Source organism: Mus caroli, chromosome 2 (assembly GCF_900094665.2).
Source record: "Mus caroli chromosome 2, CAROLI_EIJ_v1.1, whole genome shotgun sequence".
NCBI classification, from domain to species: Eukaryota; Metazoa; Chordata; class Mammalia; order Rodentia; family Muridae; genus Mus; species Mus caroli.
Window position 1 is genome coordinate 2,672,675 of NC_034571.1, and position 24,758 is coordinate 2,697,432.

General features: G+C 41.3%; 1 protein-coding gene across 2 annotated transcripts; it reads right to left on the reverse strand.

Moving 5' to 3' along the window:
- Positions 1 to 426: 426 nt before the first annotated feature.
- On the reverse strand, positions 427 to 24,718 carry Sec61a2 (SEC61 translocon alpha 2 subunit). Of its 2 annotated transcripts, XM_021185279.2 has the most exons (12): positions 24,200 to 24,718; positions 22,394 to 22,461; positions 20,543 to 20,608; positions 15,703 to 15,781; positions 12,124 to 12,255; positions 11,888 to 11,997; positions 7,194 to 7,347; positions 6,186 to 6,346; positions 5,702 to 5,899; positions 3,603 to 3,794; positions 3,104 to 3,180; positions 427 to 1,493 (listed from the first exon to the last, which is right to left on the reverse strand). In XM_021185279.2, exons 1-12 carry the CDS (start codon positions 24,204 to 24,206, stop codon positions 1,307 to 1,309), a joined length of 1,431 nt encoding a protein of 476 aa, XP_021040938.1. In that variant the 5' UTR covers positions 24,207 to 24,718; the 3' UTR covers positions 427 to 1,306. The 2 variants fall into 2 exon arrangements, with proteins under 2 accessions (XP_021040938.1, XP_021040954.1); XM_021185295.2 differs by lacking the exons at positions 7,194 to 7,347; positions 11,888 to 11,997 and having other exon boundaries at positions 470 to 1,493.
- Positions 24,719 to 24,758: the final 40 nt, after the last annotated feature.

Below are 24,758 nucleotides of genomic sequence, written 5' to 3' on the forward strand. Positions count from 1 at the left end.
AGTGCAACTGAGAAGTGACAGCTATATTTCATTACCAGCGTCTGCACCTCAGAGGCAGACCATGCCAGATCTGGAGCTGGCCATCTGCTGTCTTCACTCCTCACAACTTTTTTCCGTTCGTTTGGAAATCTCAGAAAGTGGGTTCTATCATACAGGGCGTTCTCCAGTGTCTGACCTTAGTTCAAGCTAAGTCAGTCCTACCTCCTGTTCCTACTGAAAACTGGACTTTTGAAAACAAAATAAAGTATGTACAAAGAATACAAAGAAATGAATGGGTGGTGTCAAATGAAGAGTAAAATGTTTCGAGACACTTTCCATGTCCCAAGGACCCTAGCTCCTGCCATTATGTCCACACTTGACCCTCCCACGCACATCCAGATGTGCTCTGTAGAAATGCAGTGAACCTACAGAAATACTCTTGGAGAGCACTTAATAGGAATCGCTTTATTGTTCATCACAACTGCAACAGTTTTCTTAAATAAAGTTTATTGTCTACTGTTTACACTTGGGTCCTGCTATGCATATCACAGACATGAAGTCCTAGTATGAATACTCATTGCTCACTTCCACTCAACTACAGACACTGCTTGAGAACTGGATCTTGCTTGGGGGACGAGGGGAGGGAGAAAAATACTTGGGGGCATTGGAGTAGAAGGCATGGCCAATACAGCTGGACAGCACTCGTAGCTGTCACCAGGAAAAGAGGACAAATGAAAAGCAGAAAAGGGAATTAGAAGCAATTGTGTCCAGTGACAGAAATAACTTCAATGCTTGATTTTTGCCCATCCAGGCTGAGTGGCAGTTTGGGGATAGGATGAATCAAGTAGGGGTGAGGCAGGTGAGGGCGGGAAGGTGGATCTGATGAGTTAAAAAAGTATAAAAATTATCTAAAATATACATTAGATATAAATGCTCCATAACTCATTAGGGAAGCTCAAAATACTGGAAAGTGGCAATCTGCACTGCACTTATTTTTAAACAAGGGAATATTCAGTGTTCTGAATGTTGTGTGCAAAGCTAATCCACATCACTGTCTTGCTGTCTGAGCAACAGCGAGGCAGATACACTGCTTCCCAGCGTGTGTCATGGCTAACACTAGATGGACAGTGTCAACAGATAATGTAAACTTCAGTTTAAGGCAGCTGGCACTAGTGCTGCACACAGGCTTAGCTCTGTCCCATTTCAGAAACGGGACACTTAGCACTGAAAACAACAAACAGGGAAGAAAGGGGAACCAGCATGATTTGACAGAAACAGTATGTCAAAATATTTTCCCTTTCATACACACAAAGAAATAGATGAACATTTAGAAAAACAAAGCACCCATTCCACCAACTTCAGCCTGTTCCTTAACAAATATTTCAAAATACTGATAAATAATAGTGACTGCAAGCAGAATTCCAGTACCAGAGCCAATGGCCCCAAGGAAGTCTGCTAGTACTGACAGGGCACCGATGCACAGACCCCCAAAGGCAGCTGCTGTGGGGATGTACCTAAAAGACAAAAGACCTTTGTCAGGCAGTGGGAAACAAGGAAAGAACACAATAGCTAGAAGCAGCACAGTTTTGCAAGAAATGATTCCCTCAATATAAACTTGTCGGAGCAGTCCTCACTACTGAGAGAGGAGACTGATTAAAGCAACGATTTCAAACCACCAAATTTAAAAACTTGTAATACCCACAGGCAGTGCAATTTTTAGGACATGATTAGAATTTGTATGTATATACACAAAAATATATACTCTATATATACATATTGTATGTTTCAGCATATATATAGTATATATTTTTTCAGAAATGTCTCTGTAGCCTCTGGTTGGCCTAGAACTCATAGCAACTCACCTGCTTCAGCTTCCAAATACTGAGATTACATTAATAAACCACCATGCCTAACTATAATTTGGGGGTGGGGGAACTGGTTTGTGTCTGGATCCCATATAGCATCCTCCCTCCACTTCCAGAGTTTCAAGATCAAAGAGACATGTGGCATCATATCTGACTAAATATTTCATGTTCTTAAACAGGTAGCCCTAAATTCCCTTTTGTGGGGTGAAAAGTAAATTTCAAACCAGACACAAACGTATACGTTGGCAAGCCACTCATATACATAAGATAAAACAAGAAATAGCAATCCACATACAACTAGGTCTCTTTGTACTGGCCTGGTACTCAATGGATAGCCCAGGCTGGCCTTTAGCTTGCAGCAATCCTGCATTAGCCTCTCAAGTGCTCGAGTTACAGGTGTACACTATGCATTTCAACTGAATGCATTAAGTAGTATATGAATTTTATCTAAATAAAATCACAGAAACCAAATACCTGATGCCTGGGAACAAATCCTATTTCCTGGAGCTGGGGGTATCAGTGTTTTAGAAGCTCCCTGGCAGTTACATATGCAGCCAGTCAACACTGAGAACTACTAATATGTATCATTTTAACACTGGAGTGACCATGAAAGCACAGTCTCAATTTAAAATTATATAGGCTGATGAGGTGGTTTGAATGTCCCCCATAGACTTGTGTGTTTGACCAAACCTCTGAAACTGTAAGTCATCCCCAATTAAATGTTTTCCTTTCAAGAGTTGCTGTGGTCTTGGTGTCTCTTCACAACAATGAAACCCTAAGACACATGCCTAAACAAGATGTGAATAAGGACAACAGCAACACACAAGCTAACATGGAGAGGGTCCCAACCCAAAGAACTAGGAATCCTGAGAGCAGGAGAAATAGTCTTCCCCAGGGAAGAAGCCCCAACTAGCTATCCACTACCAAATGGGCAGCTCTAAAATCATGTCTGTGTCATTGTACAGACTGAGAAGATTGTGTTTATACACACATACACTTAGCAAAGTGTATGTGTGAGAGAAAGACAAAAAGAAGATGTTGTAAATTTGAAAGACGGAAGGAGGAGGTGACAGGAATGATGTTCTCAAAAACTAAGTTTAAAGGATTATAAAAGGGCCAACATTTTGTGGAAGACAAGTTTTAGTTAAATTTCAGTTCTCTTGTGAAGAACAGAAAACAATAAATATGAACAAAGCAATGACCTTTGGAGATGACAAGACTAAACATCATCTGAGGAAGAAATGATCTTGTGACCTCACCTGTTCAGCTCATGGACCATGGAGGTATCTCTGTGACCCCTCATCACCATCTGCTGTTCTTTAAGTTGCTTGGCCACCTGGCCCCCCCCCCAAAAAAAAAAAAAAAAGGAAAAGAAAAAAACTTTTGAAATTAAACTATTCTCATTTTGTTGCTTTCTACACAGAAAATCTAAGACCTACAACCCTGGCACAGTATCACTCCCCCTGAACATAAGGAAATGGAGGTCTGCATGCTGCCAGGCATGTTCTGACCATATGATTGTATCTATCTGTGCTCTCAGCATCTGAATTAACTCTGGAAAGAAGAACTAGATACTAAAGAGGTTTTTTTGAGTAGGACTGGGTTGTAGAGGATCACAAAAGTTCAGAAGAACCAACTTTTAGCCTGTTGGGGTCTCACTACCAAGAATGTGTGAACAAAGTTTAAAACTATAAAACACTTTTGATACCCAAATACTATGATTTTTACAAAACTATTTTTCACTCGCCACATACTTACATCTTTGGCTGAAGAACCAGAAACTTCTATCCACGTCTTAGAAAAGAATGCACATGACCCCAACATGAAGATAATATATACAACTACATGAACAGGATCCTCAAATATGGCTCCCATAGACTCAGGAGGAGACAGATAGTAACAAAGGCCACCAACAGGGTAGGAGCGAGCAGGCCCTCCCCCACTGACATCCTACGAAAGAAGAGTGGAAGAAACAGAGTCAAGCTGACCGGCTGAGATGAGATGAGGGCTTTGTTTGTTACTGAGGATCCATCACACCCAGGGCCTTCGAGTATCAAGCTTAGGCCTTACAATGAATTGCACCTTAGACCTTGAGATTTGTTTTCGTTTTGACATGAGGTCTCATCATGTTGCCCAAGATGACCCAAAAATCATGAAATAATCTCTTACTTTAGCCTCTTGAGTATTTGAGACTACAGTTGTCATGACCAGAATTTATGTTTGAATTTTTCAAAATTTATGACAATGTTTTAACTTAAGCTTTATTACTATGTCGAGTGAATGATGTCTGTGGGTTGGTAAGTCTTTGGCACAGTGCATCTGGGGTGGTCAAGGGACAACTTTGTGGAATTGTTTCTCTCCTACCACCCTTTCTCTCCTACCACCCTTTTCACAGAGGATCAAACTCAAGAGTCTTAGACTTGCACAGAAAACACCGTTACCTGCTGAGCCGTTTCACCAGCCCTATAGCCAATGAACCTACACAATTTTTGGATTTAAGTTTACATCCTTCATTCCTTCAGAATTATGTACTTCACTTTGTGTAAGACACTCAGTGTCATTAACAGAAGAACGAGTTTTAAAAACATACATCTACAAAATCTTGAGGCTAGAAATAGAACAAATTATAATGAATCTCTGGTTATACTTAGAATCTGAATGTCTCTCCACTCTGTTCCATTTTGCAGTATTAAGAATGCAAGTACGCCAGGCGGTGGTGGTACAAGCCTTTATAGCCAGCACTAGGGAAGCAGAGGCAGGCAGATCTCTTTGAGTTCAAGGCCTGCTTGGTCTACAGAGTGAGTTCCAGGTCACTGGAAAAACCTTTTCTTGAAAAACTTTAAAAAAATAAATAAATAAAGCAAGCCAAGCAGGCAGGCAGGCAGGCAGGCAGGCAGGCAGGCAGGCAGAGAAGAACTCACTTATAATCCCAGAACTCAGAAAGCTTTTGCTGAGTCAAGAGGATCAAGTGGCTAGGGCCAGCCTGAGCCTCAAACAAAACAAAACAAAACCACTAACAAAAAGTTCACTGGCCCAGTTATACACTTTAGCGTACTTATCTAGAATAAGCACTATATTTCAAGAAGGACTAAATACTAATATGTTTTGGCATAAGGCAAATTATAGAGTTTCTATAAATGAATAAAGAAAAATTGGGAGATTGCCCTTTTAATTCTGTAATTATAAGAGGGAAAATACTCCTTTTATATGATCAAATTTTGGCTGGATTGCTTTAAAAATAAAGCTGTGTAGATTCTTTTCCTGCTTTGGATTTAATGGATTCGGTTCCAGTTTCCAGTCTTGTTAATAACTCCATGCCCGTCTCCAGCACAGTCAAACGCAAGCTGCTTTATTGCCATTCAGGTCATGAAAAATGAGAGAAAGATAGAAAAAATGACTCTTTATCCCCATTTTTACAATTATCTGTAAATAGCTCTCCTTTCCCTATATTGGCAAATAGAAAATGGTATAACAGACATCAGAACAAGATGACAAGAGGCCAGATGTGGTGGCACAAGCCTGTGATTCCTACATACAGAGAAGGAGGCAGGAAGACTCCCTAGTCAGCCTGAGTTATAGCATAAGACCATGTCTCTAAACAACAAAGACTACAAAACAGAAAATCACTTAGGAAAGCACATTTATGATTTTTTTTTAGCTTAAAAAGCTATTCAAATGATACACATAAAAATGCTTCCTATATAGGAAAATATTAATCTTAGAACATTTACCAAATTTTCAAAATAAAACGGTACAGGTAAATAAATTTCAAATTATTTCAATATCTATCTTAATCAGCTAAAAATACAACTATAAAATACAAATTTTAAATACTTAATAAAAATAAACATACTCACGGCCCACTGTCCTAGCAAGTTTACTAAGAAGTTGCCACTAAATCGAACAGACAGCATCTGGGAAATGACGTACAAGTTTGAAACTAGGGCAGACTGGAGGATTATGGGAATATTCGACGTGTAGAAGAGCTTGATAGGATAGCTACTGTACTGTCCACGATACCGTGCCGACTTAATGGGCAAGTCAACACGAAAGCCCTGAAATTGAAATTAAGAATAAGAGAAGGTCCATGTCAAAGAGTGCACAGAGGGAAGGGAGGCTGCGGGTGGGGTGGGGTAGGGGAGCCAGTGACAGGACCTGTCTCAAACAGTCCTCCCCCAACAGCCTGCCTTCTGTTCCTCTTTTATGGCAATATTTCCCACCTTCAAACTAGAGTTTAAAGAATGGTTCTTGAAACATCACTTGTTAGACACCATCCTTTTGAAGCGCGTTCTCCTTGTTACATGAAGGTGAATGTTCCACCCGTGAGAACATCACACTTACCTGGAAATAGATGACGACAGCAAACACGAAAACTGTGGCGATGAGGTTCATGAGGTTGGGGAGGTTCTGCCTATAGAAAGCCTCCCTCAAGGCTCGGACCTTGTCTGTCCTGGTAGCCAGCAAATGAAACAGAGCTATGACTGCTCCTTCAAACTCCGTACCTGAGAAAGCAAAACAGGAATTAACTGTGGACGCCTCTTCCAAAGTTCTAAACAAATAACTTCAACCTCGCGTCAATTTACCAGTTTATGATTCTATGTTGTATGGATTTATGGCATAACCATGTGTATGGATTCTAAACATACTTCTATTATGGAGGCAAATTTCAACATAAATCTGCAATTTTAATTCATAAAGGTTTGCCTCTCCTTTACTCTAGGGGACAGAGGAAGTCCTTTCAGGGCTGATAAGCAGCAGTGGCAAAGCAGACTACAGATGTCAGATTCAGAGCAGGTATGCCATCTACCACGCTGCGGTTAGCTCACCGCACCCAGAATGTTAATATAACTATCAGTGCTAGTCTCTTAAGGATCCAAGTTAGACAATGACTAGTTAGGACAAGAAGACAACTGAGAAGTTGGAAGGGATATGGGGAAAGACTGAAATCTTGCAAAATGTAGATGCTATTACAAAGCCAGTTAGAGGCAAGGGTGTGAGTGCTCCCCGAGGACGGCTAAATCATAATCCAGTACCTTGCTGTCCCCCCCTCCGCTGCATTCAGGGAGGTAAATGGCTCTCGCAGCAATGGCTTAAGCAAGGTCAAAGGTCAAAATTGCAATAGTGTTTGCAACCACTGGAACTTTAAACAAGCAGAGGTTAGAATGCACTCTTTTGGACTTACTACTACATACTTCACACATCTCTGCTCAGTAAGTTTAAACCTTTAGCATCCATGGTCCCCTGGGGTAGCAGACTGGAGTGGCTACAGGCATGTGCTGCTGCATTCTGAACTCATTTTCAGCATACATCCAGCAAAACTCGTGCAGTTGCAGTCACTGTGCGATGTACCTCTGCCAGTGTTAATGGTAGTGGGACTAAAGGCCTTCCAGACAATGGTTTCACAGATGTTGGTGGCAATAAAGAGGGAAATCCCAGACCCCAAGCCGTAACCCTTCTGTAGCAGCTCATCTAACAGCAGCACAATCAAACCAGCAACAAACAACTGTGGGGAAAGAAACGCACGTGAGCAGAAGCAAGAGACACGCAGGAGGGCGGGCGCAGGGCTGTGCACAGTGTGCGCATTCCCACTATCAGACCTGAGCGATGCTCGTCATGGCTGTGGCGTGTGCAGCTTCTGACCTGCTCTACTAGGCAGAGGCCAGTTCTGAGAGTCAGAGTACTCGGACTACTGCCTCATTACCCAGCAACCATTTCACCTAAGGCACACCAACTGAATAGTTTCTCTTACAAGGTTTAAATTGGGCCCATGGGGTCGGGGGAGCACATTACATTAAATAATAATCTTAGATTGGGTATGAAGAAACAAAATATCCCAAATACTTCCATGTAAGTAAAAAGCCAAATAAATTACAGAAAGCTTAAAAGAAACCCTCTACTCCTAGGGAATGAGTCTGACACTTTTTAAAAAGTACTGTATATATTTTCTATATAACATAGTATGTATAGAATAAGCCAAAAAAGTACAGCACAACAACATAAAAAAATTATTTTATACTTATAACAAAGAGTGAATATAAATTTGAAAAGTTAAGATTTTACTGTGTTTTCAAGCTCATTTTTTTATGAAAACATACTAAATTTAACTTATGGCTATTCTTGGAGAAGACATGCCTATAAAAACATGTATCAATAAAACCAAGTTTCAGTCATGTGGCTCCTTCTCAACTGACATAACGTCGTCTAGAGGGAAGTGAGGCATGCTGTGAGCCCTACTACCTTCCTGCTGCCACAGGGCCCTACTTTACACTCTCCCTACTGAAGAGGAAGCAGCTCAAGCAGCCCACCTTCACTTTTGTGCAAGCTTACCTTGCACACCCTAGGTGCCATTTCAGTGCTTGTACAAAGCCTAACGTACTGTATTTATGACTAGGAAGACTCAATGATCATTACTTAACTAACTTTTAGTTTAACTTTCAATCAACTGGAAAAGGGCCTAGTTCTCAAACTAAGGGAGATAGATCATGGTAGCCTTTTACTGTTTGAGGGCTAGATTTTATCTTGGCCACAGTTAAGTAATGATCATTGAGTCTTCCCAGTCATAAATACAGCAGCTGTCCCCACTTCAGGGGACAGACAGTGCCTACTCACAGTCCAAAGACACACAACGTTTACCTGAGCCCTCCATGCAGAATAATGTTGGCCTACAGAGTCACCCTTTGGAAATGACATTCATCTTTTCCAGGAGGAGTAATGAATAAATAAATTTAAATGAGAAATGGCTTATGCAATTTGAGAAATAGGAAAAAAGATAGTGATGAATAGTAAGTAAGTAAGTGTGCCTGAGGGAGAGGAAGCAGAAGAGGATGGCAGCCTCTCCATGGAGCCCACTGAGAACACAACAGTGGCAAGTGTGCTGTGGAATGCTCCCATGAACCTCTGTGTGGACGTAAAATCACACTGGTGTCAACCTGGTGTGGCCATACCCATGCCACTAAGCTTGACAAAAACATACTCACCTTTATTATGTGCCATGGACAATGCCACTTTGTATTTTGTTTTTAATTTCAATCAAGACCCAATTTAGATTTCAAACCCAATTAGTGGACAGAGCACTATGTGAGTGAAACAAAAACAAAGTGAGAAATACCTTCCGTAACAGCATGCAAACAGTTCTCAAAACCCTACGTTTCTAGGTGAGCACACACTGATCCAATAGCTCTTCAGTGTAGCCACATAGTGTCAATGTAAGCAATCCCTTGAAAAGACACAAATGGGTCACTGCCCACCAACAATCAAACATGGCATTTTTCTTTATACATTAACACTACAAGAATTTATTACATTATATACCAGTTATATCAACAAGTTAATATATATTTTTTCTCATTCCTTCTTAGAAATAATGAGATTTCTGAGTGTTTAAAAGGAACACCAAAATATCCTGAACTCCATTTGTCAGTTTAAATGTACAAGCTGTGCTGTAAAGGCCACCTCACCTAAGTAAACAGCTACCCAGCTACATTCCATGACTCTAAGTCTAGTTTAAGGAAAGCACCAGAGAAATTACACTGATACAAAATGTTCCGAGGGTTTAATACTAGCTCTGAATGTCTTTTTTTTGTTGCTTTGGTTTGTTTTTGTTTTTGTATTTTTTGAGACAGGGTTTCTCTGTATAGCCCTGGCTGTCCTGGAACTCACTCTGTAGACCAGGCTGGCCTCGAACTCAGAAATCCGAGTGCTGGGATTAAAGGTGTGTGCCACCACTGCCTGGCCTGAATGTCTTTTAAAGTCAAGATGACTTTAGACTAAGGGAGTACCACAGCAGTAGTATGTACTTGGTGTTCTCAAGGCCCTGGATCCGACCCTTATCTTTAAAAGTGTAAAACTTCGTTGACTACAAAAAGCAAATGTTTGAAACCAGTGGTCCTCAGCCTTCCTAGTGCTATGACCCTCAATACTGTTCCTCATGTTATGCTGACCTCCAACAATAAAATGGCTTCCATTGCTATTCATAACTGTAATTTTGATATTGTTTTGAGTTGTAATGTAAGTATCTGATATACAACCCCCAAGAAAGGGTCCTTCATCCCCAAAGGGTTTGACACACATTGCTTTAAAGAAACAAAACCAAGCATGATGTCCTATCAGTAGTCTCTTCAGCATGGCACCAGCAATATATAGAACCCTAAGCACTGAAGGACACTAAAGTCCATGTCCAGAGGATCTTCTCTCCCCATCCTCTGCAGCTCTTCCGTCTCCAAGTCCCAACAGCTATAATGTGTCAAACAAGTGATTTGTAAATGGAGAAATAAAGGAACTATTATTTTCTCGGGAAACACATCTTACACTGGAAGAGAACTCACTAGGCCTTACCAAGTTACCAAAGACTCAATAATCCATTACAAATCTGGTCCTAGTCACAGACAAAGCAGTTATAGCCTAATAGAGGCCATCCTTTATTAACCATGCAAGCAGATACTTGACAGTCTAACCGTGTCCTGAGTCAGGCTCACTGACTTGCTTATTAAAAAAGAAGAAGAAAGAAAAGAAAAAAAAAGGTAAATTATGCCCATCTGAGACAGCCATTTATTTCCCAAATATTGGCATTTGAGACGATTTCAAAAATCAGAACTTCATCTTTTGAACTATTAGGAAAAGAATCCTAAATTAATTCTAATTTCAACGGTAGATAAAGTAAGTCTCCACAGTAGCCGGGACTCTAGTAAAAAATCCTCTGAACATTATATATAGTCAAAATTATATTGGTCTTTAAAAATTCAATCCTGAAATACTCATTTCGGAAGCCCATAGAGGGCTGGGCCTGTAGCTAAGTTGGCAGCGTGACTACCATGCACAAAGTTTTAGGTTCAGTCCCCAGTCCTGCAGAAAACAGGTATGGTATATAGCATATAAATAATGCTAGCGAATTCCTAGTGGACATAGGGTTGGGAGGAGCAGAGCTCAAGGTTATCCTCAGCTGTACTGTGAGTCTGAGACAGTCCAGCTCTAGGACATTGCCATAAGTCAATAAATCAATCAATAAATATATAAATCCATCCATCCTCCATGGAACACATGTATGTGAGGGTATATAGTATTTTGCTGGCACTATAATTATTTAGAATATCATAGTTTTGTATTCCACCAAGAAAGAAAAGAGTTAGATACCTTGGTAAATCCCTAAAATTTAAGCACTCATGCAGAGGCAAAAAGCTTCAAAGTTTGAGGCTTGTCAGCTAAACTACAACAAAATGTCTTATTACAGCCAATTTATTTCAGATGGTGACAGCTGTCTTCTTTTTTTTTTTTTTTTTCCGAGACAGGGTTTCTCTGTGTAGCCCTGGCTGTCCTGGAACTCATGCTGTAGACCAGGCTGGCTTAGAACTCAGGAATCCACCTGCCTCTGCCTCCCAAGTGCTAGGATTAAAGGCATGCGCCACCACTGCCTGCACAGCTATTTTTCATCTAGTTTATTGTTAATGTACTTTCTGAGATTAGCAAGTTTCATTTCCATGATAACAGTTTAATTTTGCACATACTTGTCTCTAATTGGTGGTTCAAGAAATCCTCTCCTGCAACCTCCCAAACAACTGGGACCCAGGTGTCTGCCACAATACTGGGCTTCATTCACAATGGGTTTTCTCAAGTGATTTCAGCCAACAAGTAAACTCAAACATCTTTTGTACCAACAGGGCATAAAGTAACAGCTAGGATGCTAACCTCAGCCACTATGGCCAAGCTGACAGCCACCCAAAGGCAACAAATGCCCAGTCACTGCCACCTGGCTGGCAACATCAGGAATGTTCTGTTAACTGAGGGAGTACAGTTGATTTCAGAGACATCAGAATGTGGAAAATGAACATCATAGAGCAATGATAGAGCAGCATCTGTTACAGTGACAGACTATGAAGCTATTAGAATTAGAATAACCTTGTTTACATCAATATATTATGTCATTTCAGTAATAATACTATAATTAAATAATTCTGTAGGAAATGATTTATATTATTCACCAAAAAAAAACTGAGAGAGAAAGGTGCCAAACTGTTTCAATTAGTGTATGAAAACACAGGATTTCTTACCTGTATAATGATAAGGAGACAGATCCCAGCACCCATTTCCGCAGGGTCCCCGTACATCCCAGTCATGACATACACAATGGCTTGCCCAATGGTAATGATCATACCAAATACTGACAAAAAAGGAGTATATGCTTACAACCAAAGACAAAAAACAATAAAACCAAAAAACTAGGAAACATCTTTACCACAAACATACTCAAACTTGGAAAAAGCTCTTTAATTTTATGATTGCTCACGTTTCTGGGCTCCATTGAACAGAGCTCTATCTTTGGGTGTATCTCCAACTTCAATGATTTTGGCTCCAGCTAACAACTGCATAATCAAACCAGACGTTACAATTGGGGAAATACCCAATTCCATCAATGTTCCTATAAAGGAAGGGACAAAGAGTAAACAACTTTATACATACTACAGTTCAGTTCAGAGCATCCTAGCCCTCAACATTTAATAAATGTGTTTAAATATTACCAAACTTCCATTGATTCCTTCATTAATAAAAGACCATTTAAAGACCAGCAACAATGCAATAGGTAAAAAGTGTTACGCTATACAAGTTTTCATTTCTATAAATTCTAAACTTAAAATATGAAGTCCTTTTTAAAAGAAACCTTTTGAGTCTGGCAGGTACAGCTAAGTTGTAGAGAACATGAGACCCCAGGTTCAATGTCCTGCTTCAAAGCAGAAAAAGAAGATGTAAAAATCAATAGGCTAGGGGCCAGCAAGATGACTAAGTCAGTAAAGGCACATGCCAGCACGCTCAACAAGCTGAGTACAGTTCCCATGGCCTGCATGGTATAAGAAGAAAACGGATTCCTGAGAGTTGGCCTCTGACTTCTAAATACAGACCGACATGCATGTGCGCTTATTCACAAATACATTTATATTTGTAATCTATAGCACGATATAATATAGCTTTGTGGTAGACTACAGTCTAACATGTAAGCAACTGCCAGCAACACAAAATTAAAAAGAATAAATAAACAGAGGTGGGGCGTAGCTAGCACACCTGCCTAGCACATGCAATATTTACTCTCCAACACAAAGAGGGAGAGGAAAAAGGAATCATTGCTTTTAAAACTTACACTAAAATTGTGGGTTATTTAGACTTTAATCATATTTAGTTACTTATTATAATCTTGTTTCTCTTCAGATCATATAAACCTTTTACTCTGTTACTTATTTACATTATTTGTCTGGTGTGTGCGAGTGTATGTGTCCAGGCACACATTTGATACAGTGCAGTTCTGCACTGTGTTAGTTCTCTCCTTCCATCATGAGGGTATCAAGCATGGTAGCAAGTGCTTCATCTTTGCTGCACCATCTCATCAAACCCTATTTGTTTCTATGACAGAGGCATGGTATTTAGCCTAGGCTATCCTAAAACTATCTATGTAGCCAGGGAAGACCTTGAAGTCCTAATTCTCCTGCCTCTACTTCCTAAGTGCTAGGATCACAGGTGGGTGAATCCTTGGGAGGCTCAGGATATTGTCCTAGGTGCTACACTCAGCAAGTGGTACACAGATCAAGAAATGCTTGTTGGGGGCTGGAGAGATGGCTCAGTGGTTAAGAGCACTGATTGCTCTTCCAGAGGTCCTGAGTTCAATTCCCAGCAACCACATGGTGGCTCACAACTATCTATAATGGGATCTGATGTCCTTTTCTGGTGCTAATAATATACTCACATAAAATAAATAAATAAATCTTTAAAAAATGTTTGTAGAATCAATGATTAAATAAGTTAATCATATTCTCATACTGTAATATGCCCATTAAGTGAAGTAACTCACTAAAAACATTTGAAAAAAAAAAAAAGAACAGTACATATGTATGTATGTGTGAATATATGGATTTGGGTATGTAAATCCTATTTTTAAACACATAAATATAAATGAATAGGCAAAGGAAAGGTCTGGATGAATATCTGAAATGTACCCACATCCCAGAAATGTCTACCATATATATGTTGATACATTTTATAAATGCTGATGCATAGAAGACATTATAAAACTTCCAAGCATCAGTGACTGCACAGATCAGTGAGTGTTGTGTCAGTGTGAATAAAGCAGCTGCTCTCTACAGTGACACTTGTGCCTGGCCAATATCCTGAGCTACTCTGCTCAGCCTTCAAGAGGAAGGACCTTGTCACCACCACCATCCACATCTCAGAAAAGGGGTGGGAAGAACTAAGAGTTGGCTAATGGGGAGAAAGGCTACAAAACGCTGTCGTATGTGTGCCTTACGGCCGTGGCACTCATGAATCCACAGGAGACACTGATGGTGTAAAAAGGCTGCACAAGACTGAGCCACTGCCCACTTGTCTTCAGTGGCCCCAGTAACTTGCTGGTGACTGACTCACGTCCCAGTGGACCACTACACACCAAACCCACTAGAACACAAAGCATAAACAAAACAGGAGGGCTGGAGAGAAGGCTCAGCAGGTCTAGAGGACCCAAGTTTGATTCCCAGAACCCACAAAGTAGTTCACAGCTATCTGCAACTCCACTTGGTGAGGATTTTTATCCTAGTCTCCATGGGCGTGCATGTGGTACAGAGTTATTCATGCAGGCAAACACCCATTAAAAATAAACTAAGAAAGGAAAAAGAAGACATGAAAATGGGAACTGGACTCAACAGGAGGATGAGGCTGGTGGGGGGTTAGGGGGGAGGAGTGCAGCAAGAATATTCCAAACTGTTAATAAATTTGGCAGAAAATAAGAAGGGGTGGAGCTAGTAAGCTGGCTCAGTGAGGAAACACACTTTTGTGACAGCCTGGCAACCTGAGTTCAATCCCTGTGACCCATGTGAAGGTGGAAAGGAGCAAAGAGCAGCTCCACAGCTGTCCTCTGGCTCCCACATGCTCACTGTGACTCGTGTGAGCACACAAACACACGCACACACAATTTTAATTAAGTAAATGAACCAATATTACTCTTATATCCTAAAAACAACTACCAAAAACTGCCATCCATGTATTTCCCCCAACCATGCAACCATGCAACCACTATTTGTGAAACGCAAGCAGCCTCATGATGCAGCCCCAACTCCTGGTGAGCCTCATTGCTAGCACCCCTCATTCACCATCTCCCAGTCTGTGTGTTCGTGCTGTTGTAGACTTGAGGGCTTTGGCTCAAGCTTTCCTCTCCCACTGGTCCAAGAATTAAACTCCAACTCCATTACATCACCTCCCTGCCACTGTAAACCATGGGATTTTATATGGAAAAACCCTAGGCTGGGGCTGAGGAGATGGCTCAGTGGGTAAACGGCTTGTTGCACAAATGAGGTACAGAGTTCAGATCTCCAGCACCCATGTACACATAAGCTGGTGTGGTGTCCCTCCTGTAACCTAAGCTCTCAGGACACAATATGGGTTGTCTAGAGTAAGCTAGCTAGACCATCAGAACTAGCAAGCCCTAAGTTCAAATGAGAGACCCAGTCTCCATACAAGAGGAAACTGGTCCATGATGGCACACACCTTTAATCACAGCATTTAGGAGGCAGGGACAGGAGGATATATCAGAGGTAGAGGCCAGCATTATCTACATAAAGAGTTCCAGGCCAGCAAGGATTACATAGTGAAACATCTCAAAAAATATATATGGTAGAGAGTGACTGAGATAAACACTAGTCAACCTGTGACCTTCACTATGTGCACGCACACACACACACACACACACACACACACACACACACACACCAGTGTTGTCATTATTACAAGCTGGATTCTCCTCCTAAGCAATGGGTTTGTTTTGTCTCTCCTCTATGAAACCACAAAGCAGCTGTTGTTTGGTGGCAGGATGGAGGTCAGAAGTGCATACCTCTGTTGGATGCAAGAATAACTCTCATCCAGTAGAAGGGATCTGCAGAGTCCGATGACATGATCCCAAACAGCGGAATCTGAAACATCACACAAAACACTTAATGGAACACAAGGGCGCTCTGCATGCAGACTCCCTCTTAAATAAAATGCACTTGCTTGGCCTACAATGCCTGTTGGAGACTGACTGCTTATGATTCTAAGAAAGCAAGGATACTTTAATATTCCTGCCAGCATGGTGGTGCCACCTTTAATCCCAGTACCTGGGAGGCAGAGTCAGGTGGATCTCTGTGAGTTCAAGGCCCGCTTGGCCTACCAAGCAAGTTCTAGGACAGCCAGGGCTGTTATACAGAGAAACCCTGTTGCAAACAAACAAACAAAACCCTGGAATAAAAACTAAAATTCAAAATTCTATACACTATAAGTTCAAAACTCTAAGAATACATATAGAAAACAATATTGGAAAGGTCTTTTTTTAAGGGTCAAATACTGATCATATCTAAGAGACGAGAGCATGATTGACTTTTCTTCCTTATTCTTTTTAGGAATTATCAATTCTCTATCATAAGATATCATCTCCCACCCAATTTCTTTCTTTTTCCTTTCTTTCTTTTTTTTAAACAATTTTCTCACTTCATAATGCAGCAGGCTGGTCTACAACTTGCTATGTAGCCCAGAAGAGCCCTGAATTTTGAGCAATCTAATACACCCTGATACGTGCTAACTTTTTTTTTTTTCTTTTTGGTTTTTTGAGACAGGGTTTCTCTGTGTAGCCCTGGCTGTCCTGGAACTCACTCTGTAGACCAGGCTGGCCTCGAACTCAGAAATCTGCCTGCCTCTGCCTCCTGAGTGCTGGGATTAAAGGCGTGCACCACCACCGCCTGGCACATGCTAATTTTTAATCCAGAAATAAACAAACAAAAACATTTGGGTACACCTGATGGGTTACACCTATAATCCCAGCACTCAGAAGACTGAAGCAGCAACAACAAACAAGAAAAGAAAGGAAGGAAGGAAAGGAAAGGAAGACAATCAGAAAGAAAAAAAGGAAGGAAGGAGGGATGAAGGAAGGGAGAGAGGAGGGAAGGGAGGGTGGGAGAAAACAAAGAAAGAAAAAACACTTCAAATTACTGCCTATTACAGGATCCATGTTTGGTTTCCTTACCATACTGGGGAGGAATCCAGAGCCCGGCACATACTAGGTAAGCCCTTTACCAATGGGCCTCTATGCCAACCCAGGTCTGACAAGCAGCATTTGCTGAAAACCCCTTCTCAAACATGATACATTCCTTTCTTTAAACTGCAGGTTCAGGTACAAAGAAACTCATATTGCTAATTAATCTGTGGGCCTGAGGAGGCTAGCTCAGGTGGTGACGTGTTTCCATGAGAGCATGACAACCACATGGAAAGAACAGCTTGACACTACGTGTCTGTAACCACAAGGCAGGAAAGGGCCCAGACAGGAGGACCCCTGTGGCTTGTTGACCACAGAGTCTAGATAATCAGGAAGCTACACACCTCCATACCTGAGCACACACATACACATAAATGCAAAAAAGAAAAACTATAAAACAATTTTAAATGCTTTTTTTTAATTCTAAAATATGCTGCCAGAATTTTAAATAGCTAAATCTCTGGGATATTTGAACTCTTATTAAGCTAGGTAATGAACCTCGTAAAGTAGAAGGAAAAGCTAGTTTGTGTATACTCTGTTATTTGTGGACAGTCATCACCTGAGAGAAGTGAGGACTAAGAGAGCCACTGGGTAGGAACCTAGCAGCACTACAGGACAGTCCTTATCTAAGGCCCTGGAACACAACACTTTAGCCTTCCTCTGGAGCCGGCAGATTCACAAGTCTTTAAATGTTCAAAGAAACTGCTAAGTCTATTTTCTGTAAAGTCTTTCTTCTAATATTAATACAATACTACTGACTACTGTATTGTATGCTCTGAAAACCCCAAATATTCCATGTTTTAGTGGAAATCTGAACTGACTATATGGAGATGTAGAAAATGAGCAATAGCAATTTCAAAAGCAGTAGAAAGCCAAAGCTAATTAAGGCACATCTGACATGAGACTTCAAGTCACAGATCAAATCTGGCTCAGCATTTGCAGAGCAAGCTCAAGGGCCATGGTTCACCCTCGCTGCTGAAAGTGAACAAGACGGCAAGTTTCAGTTACATTACAGGATTTCCCCACTCTGGCACATAACAATACAAACATGAAAAAACCAAAGCTAATCAGAACTTTACAAAGCTACAGGAAAATGCAGACACATACAACGCCGCAGCTGCGATAGGTAACTCTGAGTGTTAACTCGACAGGATTTTGAATCACCCAAGAAGCAAGCTCAAACCTATCTAAAGTATTTTCAGATAGGTTTGAAGGATGAGGAGCCATCCTGAGAATGGGAGACATCACCCCATGGGTTGGATCAAGCGCTAAAGCAGGTCAAACGGTCAAGCAGGCTGAGTATCAGCACTCAGCAGTCATCTCTCTGTGTTTCCTGACAGTAGACAGTGTGACAGGCACCCTGTGCTCCTGTCACCACACCCTTAAGCTGTGAGCCACAGTGCACCATCCCATCCCTTCCTGATGCTGCTTCTGTCTGGTGTTTGGTGGCAGGACAAGGAAAGTGATTCATACAGCTGCTAAGTAAGAAAAAGATGACAGATGTGACGCACCAAGAGCCACGGTGCAGCGCACTGAAGATCAGGAAGCTGCTGGGACCTTCATTCTCCCTGCTTTTGTTAAAAGGAATCAGAAACAGCAGCTGAGAAGGAAAGGAAGTTGAGCCATGGGGTGAGTCTCTAGAATAAAACTCAACATGATGGAGCCATGCTACGTTTGAAAACTGAGGAATAACCTGGAACCTAGAACAGAATACAGACCTCCATAGTTAGGTGGTGAGAAACTCTCAAGACAGCCAACACAACAATAACAACAACAACAAAAAAAGAAGAAAAAGAAAAAAGATAAATAGAAGGAAGGAAGGAAGGAAGGAAGGAAGGAAGGAAGGAAGGAAGGAAGGAAGAAAAAAAAAACTCAAAGCAGAGCCCTGGAAGCATTTAATGTAATGATCTCAGCTTATCTCACCTCCCACCATTCCCTGAAGCTAGAGAAAACTGGCTAGAACTTGTTTTATATTCAGCTGAAATCACCCACAATGGGCAGATCTGCCCAAACGTGAGAAAGACAAAAAGCAGCAGCTTAGCAACTATATAAACACAGGGAAAGTAGGTAACGCAAAGGCCTAAATGGGCCATGGCATGAGACATTCCTGAGAAACAGCATTGGTTTCTAGTATAAAATGTCAGGGAAGTGGGTACTTTTATTAGGGGACACTGAATGTAAGGCTTATATACAAGCTAGACAAACCTCCTTCAGGGTCAGGGAGGGAGGGAGGGAAGGACAGAGACAGAGACAAACAGAGAGAGAGGGCATATGAGCCAAATGTCCAACCCCTAAGTGAATGCACTATGATATATTCACGACAGAAATAAAACTACTGGCATGCTGACAACATGAATAAATTTCAAAAATGTTATAAAGTCAGATGCTAGACACCACAACAACATATATGCAGAATTCTAAGAAAGACAAATTATAGTGACAAAGGGGAGATCAGAGCTTGCCTAGGACTGAAGGCTAGCTGAATAGTGGAGTTATAAGGGCAACAAAAATATTCTGTACCAGCCTAAATAGATTCTTGGGTGCACACATCTGTCAAAATTCTTCAAAATGTACAATTAGAAATGTTATTTTGTACATATAACTCCCTAAAGTTGATTTTTTTTAATGAGGGGACAACTTCAGAGATGTTAAAAGCATATGGTATAAATACATGCTTTTTTTCTTTGCACTTTCTGAATTTAAAAACAAAAACAAACAACAGCAACAACAAAACTACTCTCTTCCTGACCATACAAAACAAAATTAAATCAAGTACAGAAATAAAAGTATTTTAATGACCTGATAATTTCATTCTCCAGCACATGGACCAGCAAAATAGCTCAGCAGGTTAAGGTAGCTGCCACCAACCCTGTCAACCTAAGTTCAATTCCTGGAAAGCACAGGGTGAAAGGAGAGAACCAACTCCTACAAGTTGTCCTCTGGTGGCCACACTCAGTCCAAGATGTGAGGTGTGTGGGCACATGCTGGAGCACGCACATCCACACCCAAAAACACCAACAATAATGAAGTGGACAGTGCTGTAATACCCATGTCTTTAATACCAGCACTAGATGCCTGCTTCATCTACAAAGCAAGTGGCAGGAAAGCTTTGAAATCCTGCACACAGAGACACCCTATCTGGAAACAAAACCAAATGTGGTAATAATAGTAACAATGATGATGATGATCATGATGATGACAATGACGACAATGATGATAGTCAGCTTTAATGCAACTCAGTCACACAGCACCTGCCTAGCATGCACAAAATCCTGAGTTTTATCACCAGACTACAAAAGAAATAAAAACAGCAGAACTCAGAGTTGAAAAGATGACTTAAAAACTACGTGTCCTGGCTGTTCTTCCATAGGACACAAGTTCAACTCTTAGAACCCACAATGGGCAGCTAACAACTACCTGTAACTCCAATTCCAGGGAATCTGACGCCCAATGCCGGCCTCCATTGGCAACCACACATATTCATTCTCTGTCTCTCTCTCTCTCTCTGTCTCTCTCTCACACACACACACACACACACACAAAATAAAAATCTTACAAATAAAGCAACACTCAATATATTTTAGTCTATTGTTTTATCAGTTTTCTAATTCTTACTAATCAAAACCTTAAAATAACACAGACACGCACTCGGCAGTTTGTTACATACCTGACAGCATACTAAGAAAATGAAGAGTGTTATAGCAGTCCACAGTACCTTCTCTCTAAACTGAATCTGTACAACAGAAGTATAAAGAATCATCAATGCAAACCAAGAAAGAACAATTTCAAAGCTAAGTTCCACATTATGAGACCATAACCGCGCCCCACTGGGGCACACACCTAATAACCTAGCTTGTTGCAGTTAAAATAAACAGCCAAGCATCTCCAACATAAGTCTTTCCTTTTCAAAACAAAAGGTATTATTTTTAAGATTTCTGAGTTCTTAGTATATTCTAGATATGAATCCTCATGTCAGATGTACAGCTAGTGAAGATTTCCTTTCGCCTTTTCCTTTGCTGTGCAGAAACTTTTAATTTCATGAAATTCTGTTTGTCAACTGTTGGCAGTATCTTCTGAGTGACTGCAGTCCCCTCCAGAAAGTCTCTACATACACCTGTATCTAAAGGTGCTTTCCTTCCTCTCTCTTTCTCATAGTTCAGGATTCCCCTGTTACACTGAGGTTTTTGGTCTATTTGGTGCTGATTAAGTTTGAAAGATTTAAGTACAGCTTTAATAGTTAAATCTGTATCTCCAACTAGCTCCTATGTGCTGCCACAAGAAAGATAATTTAAATATAGACATGTTTCATGTACACTGTAGAAGGGTAGAGGAAACTGAAAAGGAGGTAAAATAAAGTAGGATCCAATGATCCAGGAGTTTCAGGCAGAAAGGGGACTTCGTGAAATACTGAATAACTTTACACAGGAATCCTGGGACATTTCATAAACTATGAAAAGTTATACTTTAGGATGTCTAAAGTATAACTGAGTAGCCATCTCTACCATCTCAAGTCATTAAAAATTAAAAGTACTTCTAAATAAAACAGTAAGTCTGACAAAAGTCTTATCAATCTCTATGTCTCAATTTGTTATTAATTCCCCAAGAACTAAAAGTACAGAAGAGGATAGTCTGATAACTGGAAAAATTAATATTATTTCTGAAATTTTAAATATCTTACTTCCAGATATGCTCAGTGACTGAAGAACAATGTGATTTAGTTATTCTACCTTCAAAACACATTCCTTCTATTTCTTTCCAAACAAGAAATCAAAATAAGGGAGGTATATACTTACACAATTGCAAAATTTATTATGTAGAACAGTTGGTACTAATTAGAACTTATACGTCCGACCATCCCACTAGCTAGCCATATACACAATCCTACCCTGAAGCCTATAAAGCATCAATATGGCCAGGAGTATACTCTATCGTAACAAACACAAAGGCCAAGAAGCACTTGGGCGGGAACTTAGAGCAATATTTTTGACAGAATGAGAATCATGCCTAGTCTTTATCTCCCTCCCACCGTCCCTCTGTCTTTGTCTCCTCCTCTCCCTCCTTCCTCCTCTCCCTCCTCCCCTCTCCAGACCCACAGAAAAAGAGAAAAGAATCAATTCCCCAAAGTTGCCTTCTGACCGTCACATGTGCACCATAGAACAGTGGTGCACAGGCACAAACACAGATATATTAGAAAAATACATGTAATTTAAAAATTAAAAACAGGTCAGGCAACAGTGATATATCCCTTTCATCCCAGCACTGGGGAGGCAGAGGCAGGTGGATCTCTGTGAGTTCAAGGCCAGAGAGATCTCCAGAACAGCCACGGCTGTTACACAGAGAAACCCTGTCTCGAAGACAACAAAACAAAACATAAAGCAGATTTATACTTGTCTGCAAAATAAGGAGGTAGTGGTTTTTCCACTTACAGCCAGAAATTGTTGGGGTAAGTAGGTCAACCTTGGTGGTTTGGCAAAGTCAGTCACTGTTACCTGCTAGATTACTAAAACAGTATACTTACTTTCCTTTCAGGCTTCTGAATTTCTGGTAGAACTGCACAGAAAGGTTTAATAACTTCTAAAAACTTGACTGTAAAAAAAAATTTAGAGTTTAAAAATGTATCTCTGAATAATTCCAAAAACAATTTTTTTTAACAGCAGTTTATCACATCCACCCAAATTAAACAATCATGATGTTCTCAAGTTCAAGTGAGTAGGTCTACAGAAGATCAAAGCTCCCAGATAGCTGTGGAGTACAGGGAAACAGCCATGCACCGTGACTTCTTTGCTTCTTCAGGTTTAAACCCAACCCTTTTATATATGCACAACAGAAAATAATCAGATCATCACTGTATAAAATAAGCAGACACAGCTTATTACAGTACTTAGCTAATGTAGTAATTAACAGATGGTACAACAGCGGAGGGAACTTTCTGCAGGAATAGTATAGTAGGTTATGAGCTTAAACTGGAGTACTGACTCAAACAGCTTAAAGACTGCAACAAAAAAAGCCAAAAAACAAACAAGCTAGGTTCACCTCCTACAGACAACCTTTTAACCTCCACATTCGTGCTCCATTTCAGTTAGCTGCATTATTTCAAGGTTGTCATTCTCTAAGTAACCATATCAAGATACTTGCTTACACACAAGAATCGCTCAGAGAATGTCAACTACATTTCATTAGAAAGTACTCCTTTCCCAGGCTACTTCTGCAGTAAATGAAAGACAAACCAAGGTTTAGGGATAGGCACTGCCTCCTACTCCGGCAGGACTCCAAAAAGGTAGAAGTCACTGATTTTGGTGATAATTTATAATTGTCATGTTTGTTATCGAAGTACATTTGGACTATTTAGAAAGTAAATCTAAATTCTGAAAACATTTACCTGCAATTAAAAAACAACAACAACTATGGGTTACAACACTGGGAAACTGTCTAGAATCGCCTCATTCCCCTTCCCATCTCAGTCCAGAGTACTCTCCGAGACGTATTGGTGGTTTATGAATTACTGTACTGGCGTTCAGGTTCAAACAACGCTGTTGCGTGCCGCCATGTATTGCCTCTCCCCGTGTTGCAGAATTCCATTTTTATTCACAATTCAAGGCCAAGGGTTTCTTTTATTTCCTTTCCAATTTTCCCCAAATGTCTACCGTTAGCCAATGGGGTGCATCGCAACGTTATCCCTTTATACACAAACATGTGAACTGCTAGGTAAAGTATTTGTGTGAAATTACATGAGGGTGAGTGATTGGGCAGGGCCCTGGAAGGATCTTATAATGCGAGGCCTCGTCCATACCTTGCGCACCAACTTACAGTTTTCAATGAACACTACAGAATGACTGGGAAGAATTAATCTAGGAAAATGCTGAGCTACTGACCACACGCCTTTCCTCCCCTAAAACACATGCTACAAATCACATTTTTTAAAAAGGGAGACTTATTCATCGCAACACACCAAGGGAAGCGTGATTCAAGACTAATAATTTAAAAATTAATGAGTTTCCTGAGATTCAGAAAAAGCCCAAGTGGTCCAAGCCGTGGAGTGTGCTAACTACCCCCCCGCCCCCAGCCAATGGCCTCCCCGCGCCATCCTCGCTCCTCGCCTCCTAAGGGGAGAAAACAGGACTTCTGAGTTCCCGTGACCCGCCGGGCAAGGCCTCGCTGACCGGAGGCGCTTGGCGGGTCCCCAGCTCGCGCCGTCCGTGGCGACCCCAACGAGGCCTGCGCATCCCCCTCACCCAAGACCACCCCAAGGAGTAAGCGACTCCACTGCCCACAGCCCGAAAGGACCCGCGGCCTTCGAGGTTCGCGCTCCAGCCACCACACTCACTGCCCATGGCGGCGGCTCAGCACACCCGGCGGGCACCCGCGGCCTCGCAGCTGCCTCCGCTCCGTTCCTCACGACTCTGGCCTAGGCGGCGGAGGCTGGGGACACGCTCTGGCCGTCCCCGCACAAGCTCCGCCCACGGAGTCATGTGACATGCGCTCTCGGCTCCTCCCAGACCTGGCCTGGCGGTTGGCGGACGTCCACCGCGTTGCTATGGTCACCGTTGGCGCGGCGGCGGGGGCGGGACTGGATGGCGGGAGGCGGGGCGACCTGCAGTGGTGGGCGGGTCTTAGTTGCTCTACTCCAGGACAAGGGTTTTCCTTTTCAAAGCTGTTTCCTAGATAAGGTTTCTGGTCCAGGTACCCCGAGGCCTAGAGCTGAGCTGCCTGAACCAGACTTTTCTTTCCGCTCCATCTTAACTGTAACTTCTTAGACATTTGTGAAAACTGGTAATACACTGCAGACAATAGTACTTTCCAGTACTTCCCCATCTTCAAAACAGACATCAAGGCATCAAGAGGTATAAACTCTTTTTTTTTTTTTTTTTTTTTTTTTTTTTTTT